Raw genomic sequence first — 15,144 nt, forward strand, 5'->3', positions numbered from 1 at the left:
AAAGATGCTTTCTCCTTGGAAGAAAAGCTATGAAAAAACCTAGACAGTATATTCAAAAGCAGAGACATCACTTTGCTGACAAAGGTCCATCTAGTCAAAGCTATGGTTTTTCTAGTAGTCATGTGTGGATGTGAGAGTTGGACCATAAAAAAGGCTGAGCACCAAACAATTGTTGCTTTCGAGTTGTGGTGCTGGAGAAGACTCTTGAAAGTCCCTTAGACTGCAAGGAGATCCAACCAGTCCATCCTGAAGGAAATCAACCCTGAATATTCATTGGAAGGACTGATGCTGAAACTGAAGCTCCAATATTTTGGCCACCTGACGTGGAGAGCTGACTCATTGGAAAAGACCCTGATGCTGGGAAAGATTGAAGGTGGGAGGAAAAGGGGATGACAGAGGATGAGATTGTTGGATGGCATCACCAAGTTAATGGACATGAGTTTGAACAAACTCTGGGAGATAGTGGAGGACAGAGGAGTCTGGCATGCTACAGTCCATGGGGTTGCAAAGAGTGGGACATGACTTAGCGGCTGAATATCAATGGCTGCAGAGACCCATGAGGCTGTTACTGTAATTCCAAAGGGCTCTTAATAGGTTCATTGTTTCTCAAGATTATTTGAAAGTTAATGGAAGACAACATATTCTGGATATCCCAGTCTCTGTTATCTGGGGAATACAGAATTTTTTGTGAAGACATTGCAAAACAAACTTGAGTACTGTTGTTCTCCAGGCTTTATTGGTGTTCTTTAAAATTAATTGGAGCACTAATAGAACCATTTTCTAACACTGTTCAGTTAATATAAGTACTGTAAACTAGAACTTTCTCTGATGATGGAAATGGCTGATACGGTAAGTGCTAGGCACTTGTGGATATTGTCAGCTACAGATTGGCATTTGCCATGGGCACTTGCCATCCATCTCTACAAGAATTAAATTATGTATGGCTACAGCTGCTGATTTTCAACAACGCCTGAAAGGAGATCAGGATCGAGAGTAGAAGTGTGGGCCTCTGTGCTCAGGGAAAACCTGGCAGTACAAGTCTTCAGGTAGATATTTTCAGGAGCTGATTTTATGAGCCCAGTTCTTGTATCTCCTCATGTAGAAAAGCACTAATATCCTTTATGGTGACGACTGCTCCTCGTGACTAGGCATTTAGGCTCAATGTCAGTAAGTGATACATGAAGTGAAATTAATTTTTTTCATTTTGGGTAACTGGTGCAGGCTTTAATCTTTATTTTATCATATTACCAGTCCACAGGGTTAGGACTGTCAACATTTACTGTCTGTAACTTGAGATCACAGCAAATAGCAGCTTGAGTTGACACCAGTGATTGCCTGGTGATGATGGGGAATGAAGGTAGAGCATAGGGCACAGGCCCTAGTGAAATGCTACTTGTCAGTTTGCCATACCCTCCTCCTTCAGTCAGTCCTCGCTATGCTCCCCAGATCCTAAAAATGGTCAGACATCTGAGGGAGGTGCTGAGCATATGACATGGTGATGATGGTGATGATGATAACAACTGTGGTACTAGAGGTAGCTGCCAGCACCGAGTTCTCGCTGTGTGGGAGGCGCTAGCTAAGGACTTTGAACATTATCTTTTCTAACCCTCAACAATTTTGGATCATTCTTGGTCACTGGGCCTTATGCTGAGGTACTGAGTTTCTAGGAACAATGAGTATTGTCCTTACAGCTAAACAGATGAGGGACCAGGACATGCTCAGTGGCTCAGGGCAGCAAAGACCAAATATTATCCTGGGTGAAACAAGGAGGGACAGTATAAACATCTAAAGCAAAAAAAAATCATGACTGTCATCAGTCTGTCTTAGTAAGCTACAAACAAGAACATGTGATGTGGGAAATTAGTCAAGGTAGCCCCTCATCCCTACGTCACTACCACTTTTTGTTTTTGTCGTTATCAAAAGGAGCAAACTGTTTTATGGGGCGTGGTTTTTTTTTTTTTTTTGGCCCTACCACTTGGCTTGTATCTTGCTTCCCCAACCAGGGATCAAACCACGGCCCTTGTCAGTGAAAATGTGGAGTCCTAACTGCTTGGCCACCAGGGAATTCCCTAGGAGCAAAGTATTCTAAAGACATGAGCATAGTGAATATTAGACTCTTAACTTTCAACTTTCTGTTAAAAAAAAGCTTTCTGTTAGTAACTAGATAAATATGACTAATTTTTTTTTCCATTTTTAGCCTTAGACCACAAAGTGCCAGTGTTGAGAAGAAGCCATTCTGGGGAGGATGTGGGCTTGCTGGTAGGAAGCCACACCCAGTGACCAGAAATTTATTATGACTCAGGCCAGTTCAGTTTAATGAGAACACAGTCAATGATGGAAGAAACAAAATAAACTTACAATAAAAATATATTTATGAAGCAGTTTCAAGGCAATGGATTTAGCTAGATTGGCACTGCTCATAAGTTCCTTTTTAATGTGCATATAGGGTCAGAGAGAGTAAACCCAAGGAAGAAAAGTTGAGAAACCTACAATCTGGAAGCAAACCAACACTGGAAAACTGTGTGAATTCACTGTGAATGGTGGAAAATATAGAAAATAACTATTTGGCAGATACGCTTAACCAGTGCATTAAACTCATGTCTCCACCATCACACACATTATCCTCTCCTATCATCCCAGGGGTTCTGTGCCAGTGTCACTTTGCCTCCAGGGGACCTTTCGGGAGGTCTTGAGACAGTTAGGGATGCCATGAAGTCTGTAGTGCACAGTCCAGCCCCAACAGCACGGAATGAGCCACCCCCAATGGCAGCAGTGCCGTGGAGTCAGGGAAGACCATCTGCCACCTCACCTGATCTGCGGGGTCACAGCAAAGCACACATGGGCCAGCTGGTCAGCTACAAGTAACTCTTCTGCAATTTCTAATGAGGGATGGAACGTTCCAGAGTGCATCATCATGATGTGCACCTCAGACTTAGGTCAGCTGTAGCTCAATAAAGTTAGGGGAAAAGCTTCCCGTATTTTAACAGATAAATAATGAGGTATTCTCCTCAAGGCATCTAATCCCAGCCTGGAATGCCGCTGACATCAGAGCTGCACACACTCAACACACGTGACTCTTAGGAAACAACCAGCTTCCACTCCATCCAGGCAGCCGTGTACTCACAGACTCGGTTCCGGGATTTGTAAGTGCAGGTGTAGAGGCTGCAAGGCCTTGCAGGCGTGGATCTCGGAGTCTGGAACCTTCTCCACAGTGTCTTGCATGGAGAGGCTTGAAGAATGGCCCTCAGGTGACTCATCATCGCCATCTTTAGCTTAAAATCTTGATCAACTCCCCAGTAGCTTGCAGGAACCTAATAGCCTAGTGGCAGGACAGAAGAGGCAAAGCCATAAATAATAGAGGTCCCGATCATGTGGAAAACATTCAGATTATTAGTACATAGGAGGGGAGGCCAAAACAGAGTCAGTCGTTTATCCACTATTCCTCAAACACATTGCTCACCTACCTCATTGGCAGGTTCAGATAACTGATTCAGGTGCCTTGCCTTTCCCTTACGGTTACTAAGTATTAGCAGTTCAGAGAAAGGACTCTTTTAATCCACAAAATGAAAGACTGTTAACAATACACTTTCTTAAATTAAAAGCAAAAAGTTACCCCTTGAAATCCAGATTAATAGTCCAGCATGGTACTGATATTTAGGAGAAACCAAAGATTAAAGTTTCCTCCAGGCAGCCTGAATTAAAAAAAGAAAGAAATCAATCTGCATCTGGATTGCTTAAAAACAAAAGAAAACCAAGCTATATCCTCCCAAAATACTCATGGGTAGTTTTTGAAACACTTTTAAATGCTAGTGTGTCCTTTAAAGAGGCAGGTCTCATATCCCTACATGTAAGACCCGAAGGACTCCCAAAGTTCTGCCTGATCTGCAAGAGAAACCTTCCTGAATATGTGAACCTAACCTAACCTCACAGCTTGGGAATTCTGCCAGTAAACATTTTCATTTCAACATTTATTTGCTCTAAACACTCTGTTGGGTGCTGGGAAGTAGTAAAGATGAAGTGGATCATAAAAAAGAATGAGGTTCTTATACATGCTATAATGTGCTGAACCTCGAAAACAGTGTGCTAAGTGAAAGAAACCAGACTCAAAAGGTCACATATGGTATGATTTCATTCGTATGAAATACTCAGAATAGGGAAATCTACAGAGACAGAAAACAGGTTGAGCAGAGGGGGAAATGGGGAATAACTGATTAATGGGTGTGGGGTTTTCTTTTGGGTGATATAATTGTTTTGGAACTAGATAGAGGTAGTTGTTATATAACATTGGGACTGTACTAAATGCCTCTGAATTGTACATTTTAAAATGGCTAATTTGGGAAATTCCCTGGTGGTCCAGTGATTAAGACTCCTCACTGCAGGGGACCTGGATTCAATCCCTGGTCAGGAACTGGGATCCCACAGGCCACGCACTGCGGCCAAAATATTAAAGATAAAATAGCTAATGTTGTGTGAATTTTACCTCAATAAAATAACACACATCATATGGGAAGGAAAACACACACCAACCAGTCCTCAGCAGGTACCTCCTGAGTCTGCTTTCTCCTGCCAAAGGAGGCCTCTCAGCAATTTGGCCTTGACTGAGGTGCAGAGGCACCAAAAGGGAAACTGAGGGGACAAGAAGACACGTCACTTACTGACCTGAACTTTATTCATTCATACCATGTTTCCCCAAGAAGAGTGTTAGATACAGAAAAAGCACATTATGACCCCAAGCGATGCTGAGCAAGGAGGCACACATTCTCATTTCATCCTCCCTCTGTTCATATACTTCACTGCAATTAATTAGCCATGAACAAGCCCTTCTGCCTATACTGCTGCCCTTGTCACTGCTAGCTCCGAGCTGGAGGAGACAAGGCTGCACCCAAGAGAAAGGAGAGAAAATCACACCTGAGGTGTGTCCAGTGAACGCGGGACACAGAGAACAGAGTTACTTCCTGTCACTACCCTGCAAGGCACAAGTGAGGGCTCCAGACAGATCTCTATAACTGGCTCCCCACAAACCATGTGCCCACACCCGTATTGTAACATGAAGCACAGTATGGTGACAAGCCAGCCTTTCAGCCCAGGGCCATGCCTTCTGTTGTACACATCACTTTGCCAATGAACACACTGAACTAAGGGAGTGGAGGTGCATGGTCACCACATTAAAGGGAGCTCGTGACTCCCAGGGAGGCTCCTCTCCTGCAAGCCTAACTCCCTACCTAAAGTCTTTAGGCCTGTGACATCTAAAGTGTGTCTGCATTGCCAACGGGTGTTTGATATTCTCTAACCAAGTTAAAATCACTTTTGTTCATAGTTTTATGTGTATGTTTGCATATATACATTTTTAAGGGCATGGGTATGTAAAAATATACCTTATTTAAGATATGCAAAGTCTGATTTCAAATAGAGACTAACGATTTCAAATAGAGACTAATAATGAAATTTCAAGATATTATCTTGATAGTGCCTTGTGTCAAATGAGTACCTTGCTTTCAAAAATCTTAATATTTGAAATATCATTAACTGAATTAACTGAGCAGAGTTAAAGAGTGTACAATTTGCCACATCAATTCAGAATCTATTTCAGCTTTTTAAATTTTTTTTATTTTGGAAAACTTCAAACTTGTAGAAATAGTGAAAATACTGTAATAAAATCACCTATGTACTTGCTACTGCATTTCAACAATTATCTCTTGGTGGCTAAGCAAGTTTTATTTATGCCCCACCCACCACTTCCCCTCTCTGAATTATTTGAAACAAATCCAAGAAATCTTAGAAACTTATCCATGATTTTATTTTCCATATGAAAGTGAAAGTGAAAGTCACTCAGTTGTGTCTGACTCTTGTGACCCCATAGACTGTCCATGGAATTCTCCAGGCCAGAATACTGGAGTGGATAGCCTTTCCCTTCTCCAGGGGATCTTCCCAACCCAGGGATCGAACCCAGGTCTCCTGCATTGCAGGCGGATTCTTTACCAACTGAGCTATCAGGGAAGCCAGGGAAAATATCCTCCAAATTCATAGTTTCTTCTCCATGAAAATTATCTGTATGAAATAGCCCTTGGCAATAGTTTATTGGCAGAATATGAAAACTATCAATTTTTCAAACTTAAAAACAGCACAAAAGCCCAGTAACCAGATACTTTTTCAGTGCCTACCTATCCCTTAAAGTAAACACTTCATTACTTTCTTGATATCTCCACTCTAATCCTGGATTAGTGCTCAGGTTCAGAACTTTATGCTTCTAATTTATAAGACTATGTCTAGCATGAAACAGCATAATCTATAGTCACGGGTCAGCAGGGTCAAAGGAGTATATGAACTGAAATGTTTAAGATTAAGACTGAAGGGAGTTCCCTGGCAGTCCAGTGGTTAAGGCTCCCAGTCCAGGGGGCATGAGTTCAATCTCTGATCAGGTAACTAAAATCTTGCATGCACAGGACAGCCAAAAAGAAAACAAAACAAAAAAGATTAAGACTTAATGTACGTCCTTCAATTTATGCAAGAAAGAATCCAGAACCAGAGGAGCAGGAAAAACAGTCATTCAGTAACACTGCACAAGAAGTTGACTTTCTGTGACTTCAAATAGTGTAAGGTCTGAGAAAAGCCCAGATAATCCTGTTAAGTATTACATAAATGAAAATTATTATTACTTAAATTGAATTTGCTAAAATGCTACCCGTGATATCAGTACAAAAATTAAGAAACTAGAAAGCAGCTTCAGATGATTTTTAATGTCATTATTTTCTTTTTAAGACAGTATCATCAAATAACTCCAACTAAATAGGATTCTCTCTGATAAAATCAATTTGTAAAATTTCAAAATTACTAAGAGATATGGGGAAACCTTGCCTTAATTCTGTGCTTCTTTCCATTGACTTCCATTCCTGTATTGAAGCAATAATGAGCAATTATCTCATGCAAAGCACTATGCTGTGTTAAGATAATAAAGTTATGTTTTCTCCTTATTCTCACAAGCTTGCCACCTACAAAGAAAAACTATTTAAACACATAACTTCTCTCTTTAAGTTACTTCTTCATTGTAGTAAAATATACATATTTATTGTTTTAAACTTTTTAAAGTATACAGTTCAGTGGCATTAAATACATTCACAATGTTGTGTAACCATCACCACCATCTATACCCACACTTTTTCATCATCCTCAATACAAGCTCTGTACCCATTAAACAATAACTCCCCATTCCTTCCCACCTCATAGCCCCCAGGAACCTCTGTTCTTTCTGTCTCTATGTATTTGCCTACCCCACAGTGGACTCATAGAATATTTTTTCCCTGAGTCTGGCTTATTTCACTTAGCATAATTAAATACTTCTTAATCAAAGTCAGATGTGATGACAGCCCTGACTTAATTCAATGAGAACATAGAGGGTAGAGGCTTTAACTTTCAGGAACAGGTATCATCTGGAAACATGAGTCAGAGGGGACAGTTTTAACAGGCGGGGCAGAGTCAGAGAGATGGCCGGGGAGGAATGATAAGGACATTTGGGGGATGGACGGAGTGCTTAAGAGCCAAGGCCAGAGAGGACAACTCTGTTCAGTAATCAATCTCAGTGTCAGAAGAGGTGGGCAAACATGTGAAAAAGGACTCCTTTCTTGCTTACAGTCTGGATGGTAGAAGAGACTTACTAATGCCCAGGAAGACAGTGCCAAGTGTAAGATACTGGTTTGTCCTTCAAAGGGAAGGTCGTGATAAGACAAGGCCATAGACATGCCTGATGACTGAGGGAATTGTACAGAAAAATGGGCACACACTTGGCCCTGCCTACGGAGCTGGGTGGGGAATCTGAGGTCTGTTGGCATGGCACCTGGAGAAGTCTGGGTAACTGATCCTTGGTCTAGCTCCACAGAGAGCAATCAGGAAAGCACTGAGGCCAGGGTGAACCGGCATCATAGGCTGGAGCTGACTGCTGGGGCCATGGCCATTGGGGACTGCCCTGCACGCTATAGTCGTGTTGTCTGTGAACAGCACTGAGGCTAATGACACTTGGCCCAAAGGAAGTATCTCCTGTCCACTTCCAGACTGGCTGTCTAGGGCTAGGGGGAAACGAGAGCTCCAGATGATCTAACATCACCCTCACCCTCAGTAGTCTCCCCAGGGCCTACCCAGGGGTGGGGTACATGTAGTAGTCTGGAGAGCTGAGCCTCTGTCTGTCCCCTAAGAATGCTGCTGACCTCACTGAAGGAGAACACTGACTCTGAAGGTTACCTTTTGTGCTTTTAGACAAAAACAAAACCCAAATCCTTTTTCTGTAACAAAGCCAAGTGTGTTGGAACTTTCCATCATCCCAAGTCTTCTATGAATATTTTTCAAGGTGTTGGCTAAGCAGATGCTCAGGGAACACAGTGGAAGGTAGAGCTGGATAGAGATTTGAGATTAATTAAGGGAATATTAATTTCCAAGAGACAAGATGATTTTCAGATGTTATTCCATGTGTACAGGATGAAGCACTGATGGTTTCTGATAACTCTGTCAGCTTGGCACAGGATGGATGGGAGTGGGCAAAGAGGGGAGCCAGGAAAGCCATTCAATCCATCGCTCTTATTCTGTCATTCATGAGGATATCAATCAAATATTTATTAACTGCTAGGCACTGTTCTAGGCTCATAAGGGGAATAAAACAAAGTCCCTGTCCTTGTAGAGTTTACATTCAAGTAGAGGGAGACAGATGATAAATAGCAACATTGTAGACAATTAAACTAAAATATGTTCAGTGAAAAGTAGAGCAGAGTAAGGTGAATTTGTAGTGCCACAGGGGAGGGGGTGTTGGGTTTTAAATAAATTGCTCAGGAGAGACCTTATTGAGAAGGTGAAATTTGAGCAAAGACCTTATTGAGAAGGTGAAACTGCTCAGGAGAGATCTTATTGAGAAGGGGGTGAAAGAATTAGTTATATGGCTTGCAGGATGAGGGTTATTCCAGGCAGAGGGAAATGCCTGTGCAAAAACCCTGAGGTGGGAGCTTGTCTGGCACATTCAAGGGACAGTGAGGAGGCCAATATGGCAGGAGTGCAGCAAAGCAGAAGTAAGGTAGTAGGAGATGAGGTCCGGAGGTAATGGATGCTAAGCAGATTTCTAGGCCGTTATAAAGGTTCCCCACTGTGGGGACACAGTAGAGTTTTTGGAGTAGAGGAGGAATTTAATCTGATAAACATTTTAAAAATATCATTCAGGGTGCCCTATTGGAAAATGACCAGAATGGAAGAAAGCACCAGGGACCCCATTCAGGATAATCCAGGGACTGCAACTAAGGATGCTGCAGTGGACGTGGTGGGAAGTGGCTGGGCACTGGCTGTATCTTGGGGACACAGCCTGTAAGATGTGAAAGAAAGCAGTCAAGGAAGACTGGCAGATTCTTGGCCTAAACAGCTGCAAGGATGGAGTTGCCATGAACTGAGATGGGAAGGCTGTATGTGGAAAAGGTTTTGGGTGGGAAATCTGTAGATCAGATTTGGGTATGTGGAGTTTGGAATGAAATTCCAATAATTCAAGTGAGAGAATGTGGTAGAATAGTCTACCTCGTGGTAGAACAAGGATGAATCCCTGAACAGAGAAACAGAACCTGGCACGGGAGCAGGTGAGGAGGGAAAGATGGTGCTCCTATTGCTAATCCTACTGGATTTGAGGTGCTGGGGCGGGGGCAGGCGAGAGGAAAGGTCTAGGGAGAGTTGGCAATGCCACGCTGGTGCTCAGGAGAGATTGTGAGGCTAGAAAGAGAAGGAAACTCCCCTCCCCCAGGGGTAACAGGTGTCTAGAAGGAGACTAACAAAATGAAGTGATTAGGGAGGCCTAGAGAAAGGAAGTCAAATACAATCAAGAAAGGAAGGGAGCATGAAAGGTCAGGGTCAAGGAGTGTTCCAGGGAAATCCAAATAGGAAGAAAACTTAGCTAATGCTAAATTACAGTATCTGTAACAGCACATGAGATTATTTATGCTAAAGCCAAAGGCCAATCCCCTCTGTTACATTAAAAGGTAGAATTTATTGAGAGGTGAGGTGGTTATTTAAATTTACCCATGGGTCTTACAGAGCCCAAGCTAGTAAACACAAATGTTTAATTATCAACCATAATATGTAACAGTGAATTACTAGCAGACATTACTGGGTGTCACAGAAAATCTGTCCTTACTTATGTGTGTTCTTGAAGATGGGACCATGGGATGAAAGGGCCCCAGAAGAGCCTTTGTTATTGCTAATTATTTATGTATGTCCCTGGATCTTACTAATACATCCCTTATCTGTTTCGCAGACTTGGAAATGTGTGAGGAGGAAAAAAAGATTCTGAAAGCCTTTAAAAAATCATCCGTAAATCATGTATTAAACGACAGTAGTTTGAACTCTGCCTGATTAAGCAATTTATAATACATACAAAACAGCAAAAAAAGGTACTCTGACTAAAGGTTACAATTACATTGAAAAAAAATTCCTGATTCTCATCAGATTCACTTTTCCATTTCTCACCTCCTCATTTCCAAAAGGAAGCAAGCCTTTTGCAGTTCCCTGACATGGAAATTAGGGGTTATGTTGCCATGTCTTGACTGAAAAAGCTGAGTTTCTTCTCACCCACTTCTCTGATAGCAGGATCCCAATTTGGGATTGCCAGAGGTTTCAGAATACATTTCTAGTAGCTGTTTTGCGTGCTGCAATTAACTTCCCCAGTGCAGCCAGTGAGATGAAATGCATTTCCCTCCTTCCATCAGATTTCCGAAATACTCATATTTCCTCATAAGTCACTCAGTCTTTATTGAGTTCTGACTGTGAGCAGTCACAGCCTTTTGCCTGGCTCCTAGGACAAGGCAGGAGTGTACAGAGAGAATGGTGTCCTGCTGCTCTTGACCTTTTGGTGAATTTCAGTCCTGGTACTATGTAAAAATTGTCTGAGTAAAGGAAGAAAGCTCCAGATAGCTGAAAGGTTTTCCATTCCCCCAAGTGTGCAAAAACAGTGATCCCTCCGTAGGATATGCAAGGGAGGAGAGGGGTAGGGTCTGGGACAGCTTCCCTCAGAGAAATCTAGCTACTCTTGCAAATTCCAGCAAGGTTTTGAATAACAGAGTGAAGATGGCCAGATTAGCAGTAAAGGAAGAAGAAGGGGAAGCATAAAGCAATGTGGTTTTCAGTGGCCGGGTGAGAACAAGTTCTGTCCAAATTAAGGTGTACACATTAACTTCTCAAATTTCTGTTTCCCAGTGAAAATACGACTGAGGGGAGGGCACTTATAGTAACAAGTTGGCACCAGCCTCAGGGCAGTAGCATTTAACACTGAATTTTAACACTGAATGCCACAAAGACTCAAAACAGACATCAACAATGTTCCTACTACGGAGGTTCTCCTCCAGTTCTGGGGCGAGGCACAAAACAAAAAGGAAAGAGGGAATTGTGGAATGGAGAACGCTCAGATTTGTCCACGTGACACAGCTGTGCCGCACATCCCCTGCCCTGGGGGTGGTTATGACTCTGTTCTCAGACCCAGACATATTGGGGGGCGGGGGGGAGGGGAGAAAGGCAGGGAAGACCCAAGTCATTCCCAGTTTGCTGCGCCTCGGTTTTTGGAACTGAAATCTCAGATTTGTAGTCCTTATTCCAATTTCAAGCTATTTCACAGCAGGTTGGACTTTCTTGAGTTGTTCACATCCAACCACCCCTAGCAAAACTCCCTCCCAAGTAACTACCCTTATGCCCCGACAAGTTCCCTGAGACAGCTGTTTACCCGTCGAGTGCAAATAATCCTGAAGGAGGTGCAGCCATCTGTTTGGTGACTCCCACAGTAGAAGAGGTCTCCGGGGCGAGAACAGGCGGGGGCGATGCCCTACGGGCCTCCGCAGTCCCCCGGCAACTATTCGCAGGACCAACAGCTGTCCGGGCTCCGAGACCCGGCCTGCCTCCGGTATAGCCCCCACTCTACGTGGCTACCCATCCTTACCTGAGCCTTTCCCCAGAGAACGAACCTTGCGGCTCGCTCCAGTCCGGCACTCGCAGCAGGAGCAATTGGCCATCGTAGCCACGCCTCCATGTCGCCCACAGCCCAGACCACGCCTAGACACCCCTCTAGGTCACGCCCCATATGGGATAGCCACGCCCCTCCAGGCCGAGCCTGTCCCTGCCCGTTGGCCTGGCCATGCCCCTCGCTCCAAAGCCACTCCCTTTTCTTTAGGACCGCACCCTGAGTTCCGCCTGGGCCCGCCCCCTCCACCTTGGTAACGCCCCTGCATTCCGCTGTGGTCCCGCCCCTCAAGCCGTGCTTAGCGGCTCAAGCTCCCGCCTTCGAGCAGGACTTTGTTGCGGGAATTCGAGGTCGTGTGGGCGCCCTGGCCCCCCCACCTTGAATCTAGAGAAGCCCTCTTGGGTCCTGGGAACTGAGTTCTGGCAAAGTTTTGTCGCGTGAAGTCAGATGGCGGGCTTAAGTGCCTCATCTAAAAAATTGCTTTTCTGAAGTTTCTCCCATTTCCAAACATCAAGACTAGATATACTGAGAACAGGTGATTCAGGGAAACAGAAACACTGGACGGATCTTGCAACCGTGATTCTTTCCTCCAGTTTGCATTTCCACTTTACCCCAGTTTCTTCGACCCAGCTTTCATGTCCTCCAGACTGGAATTAAGGAACCGTGCTATGCCCAGTCAGTTTTCACGTTCTTTAAACCAGAACTGTCACCCGCATTCTTTATAGTCCCTCGTGCGTGCTTGCTAAGTCGCTTCAGTAGTATCTGACTCTTTGTGACCCTATGGACCGTAACCCACTAGGCTCCTCTGTCCATGGGATTCTCCAGGCAAGAATACTGGAGTGGGTTGCCATGGCCTTTCCAGGGGATCTGCCTAACCCAGGGATGGAACCCGCATCTCTTATGTCTCCTGCATTGGCAGGCAGGTTCTTTACCATTAGGGCCACCTGGGAAGCCCCTTCTAGTCCCTCATGGGACCTTAAAGGCTAGGAGATCAATGGAATAAGCAGAACTCATGTATTTCCTGATGTCTCTGGCTCCAGTGAGCTCTTGCTGTCTAGGGCCTGTCGAGACATTATCGCATTTAGACTGAAACTCAGGTTGCCACCCTGAGTGCGTTGAGATTGTTCTGCTAACCTTATTCTCTCCATTTACAACTCTGGGTCCACAAGGAAAGTGTATAGAGGTTATAACAATTTTTTCCACCCCTGTACAGAAATGTTTGATTCATTCATTCAAATCATGTTTATTGAGTACATGCTCCCCTGACAAGCCTCAAGGAGTTACAGAATGAAGTAGTTCCAACTTGGATTGGGACATGACAAGAAATGATGAGAAAAAGATGTGGCAATAAATTGATAGGTAGAAAAGGATTTGGTAATCGCAGGTCTTCCTGAAATGATTAGTAGGAATATTTTTTGGGAGCAAACATAGGAAGCCACTTTTATAGGACTTAGTATACTTCTTTACACAATAAATTCTCAGTAAATCTTCACTGAAACCCTTTTGTGTAGAAAGATAACATTTCCCCTTCTAAGGAGTAAAATTTGCTACTTGTGTATCTTCAAATATATAAGGGCTTCCCTTGTGGCTCAGCTGGTAAAGAATCCGCCTGCAATGCGGGAGACCTAGATTCAATCCCTAGGCTGAGAAGATCCCCTGGAGAAGGGAAAGGCTACCCACTCCAGTATTCTGGCCTGGAGAATTCCATGGACTGTATAGTCCATGGGGTCACAAAGAGTCAGACACGACTGAGCAGCTTTCACTATATCTTCAAATGCCAACAAATAAAGATTTTATGATAGCATATTTGGTTACTTTTTGTTCTCTTCCCACCCTCCAGTGCATTTCTGGCTTGAAGATAGTGGGAATATTCACAGTATTATGCTAGAAGGAACACGGAGAAAAGAACACTTTTCAACTGAACGCTTTCATGAAGCTCACCCTGACCCTGAAAACTCTGTCTCATTTATAAAATATTTCAACTGTCAGTCATTTTTTGCCTGAAAAATGAACTCACAGAAACCGGTCTAAATACAGGCTGTACTAATTAATGAGTCGATTTTTGTACAGTTAGTCATATTTCATCTCCTTCCACAAATGATTTGAAGTAGTTTACTAAAATATAGGTGTTACTGGATAAATGAAATAGTTGAAGGAGCCAGGGAAAGTGGAACTTAATGGAAGGAGACTAATGCAACTGATGATAAGATTAGCTTTTAAGTGAATAACCCATCAGATCCAAAACAGTTGTTTAAGATCAGCCAGAGATTTGCCCCCCAAGCTTATGAATGGCAATAGAAACGAGGAAATAGCTATCATTTAAAGGTCTTCCAGTGTTCATAAGATAAAAATCAACCTTTTGTTCTTTTAGAAATGCAGTGTTTCTTGAATTTTAGTCCTGGAAGAAATCCCATTTCTCTGTGTAGATGATGTAGTGACCTAAGTGGGAAATAAGGAATTAAACACAGGTCCCCTCAATGTAAACTGTTGGCACAATCACGAAGCACAGTGCATTAATCAGTCCTATGAACCATCAAAACTTTTCTATTCATCCAAATACACAGGCCCTTAATGGTCTGACTTAATTCAGGGTAGCAATTTGATAATTTCTCCCCAGGATGGCAAATATGTTTCAACTCGTATGTCAACTTGGAGTCATTTGTAGTGGCTGCTTGAATAATTGTGTTGACTTTTGTGGCTTTGTCTAGGCTCAGAAGGAAGAAGTTCTGTGACTGATTAGCAATGTCTATCATGGGTGCAGAATGGGTGAGTGGCTGCATGCAAAACCTTATCTGGTGTCCCTGATTTGTAGAAAAGAGGTCTTGATCCAGGGCTTTTCTATCAGTTCAGTTCAGTCGCTCAGTCGTGTCCGACTCTTTGCGACCCCATGAACCGCAGCACACCAGGCCTCCCTGTCCACCACCAACTCCCGGAGTCTACCCAAACTCATGTCCATTGAGTCAGTGATGCCACCAACCATCTCATCCTCTCTCGTCCCCTTCTCCTCCTGCCCTCAATCTTTCCCAGCATCAGCGTCTTTTCAAATGAGTCAGCTCTTCACATCAGGTGGCCAAAGTATTGGAGTTTCAGCTTCAGCATCAGTCCTTCCAATGAACACCCAGGACTGACCTCCTTTAGGATGGACTGGTTGGATCTCCTTGCAGACCAAGGGACTCTCAAGA

The 15,144-nt window shown here is 43.5% G+C and overlaps 1 protein-coding gene and 1 long non-coding RNA gene across 7 annotated transcripts in view; one reads left to right on the plus strand and one right to left on the minus strand.

Moving 5' to 3' along the window:
• The window catches only part of CA5B (carbonic anhydrase 5B), a 30,962-nt gene extending 18,887 nt beyond the window's left edge, over positions 1-12,075 (minus strand). For 4 of the 5 annotated variants that reach the window (XR_006339845.1, XM_043896093.1, XM_043896090.1 and 1 more), the window contains exons 1-2: positions 11,942-12,075; positions 3,125-3,319 (exon numbers count right to left, since the gene is read on the minus strand). Coding sequence is in view for 4 of the 5 variants with exons in the window: in XM_043896093.1 (XP_043752028.1) it covers positions 3,125-3,266 (142 nt within the window). In the remaining variant the exon portion in view is untranslated. Of the gene's footprint in view, positions 1-3,124; positions 3,320-3,613; positions 3,632-11,941 lie in introns of those variants that run through there. The other variant, XM_043896092.1, reaches the window with a different exon arrangement.
• Positions 1-15,144, plus strand: part of LOC122689554 — an 82,163-nt gene that overhangs the window by 23,407 nt on the left and 43,612 nt on the right. Inside the window, exon 3 of one of the 2 annotated variants that reach the window (XR_006339850.1) lies at positions 14,671-14,728. The exons of the other annotated variant lie outside the window; for it this stretch is intronic. This is a non-coding gene — a long non-coding RNA (uncharacterized LOC122689554). The remainder of the gene's footprint in view (positions 1-14,670; positions 14,729-15,144) is intronic. 2 annotated transcript variants of the gene reach the window in all.

This window comes from Cervus elaphus, chromosome X, assembly GCF_910594005.1.
Source record: "Cervus elaphus chromosome X, mCerEla1.1, whole genome shotgun sequence".
NCBI classification, from domain to species: Eukaryota; Metazoa; Chordata; class Mammalia; order Artiodactyla; family Cervidae; genus Cervus; species Cervus elaphus.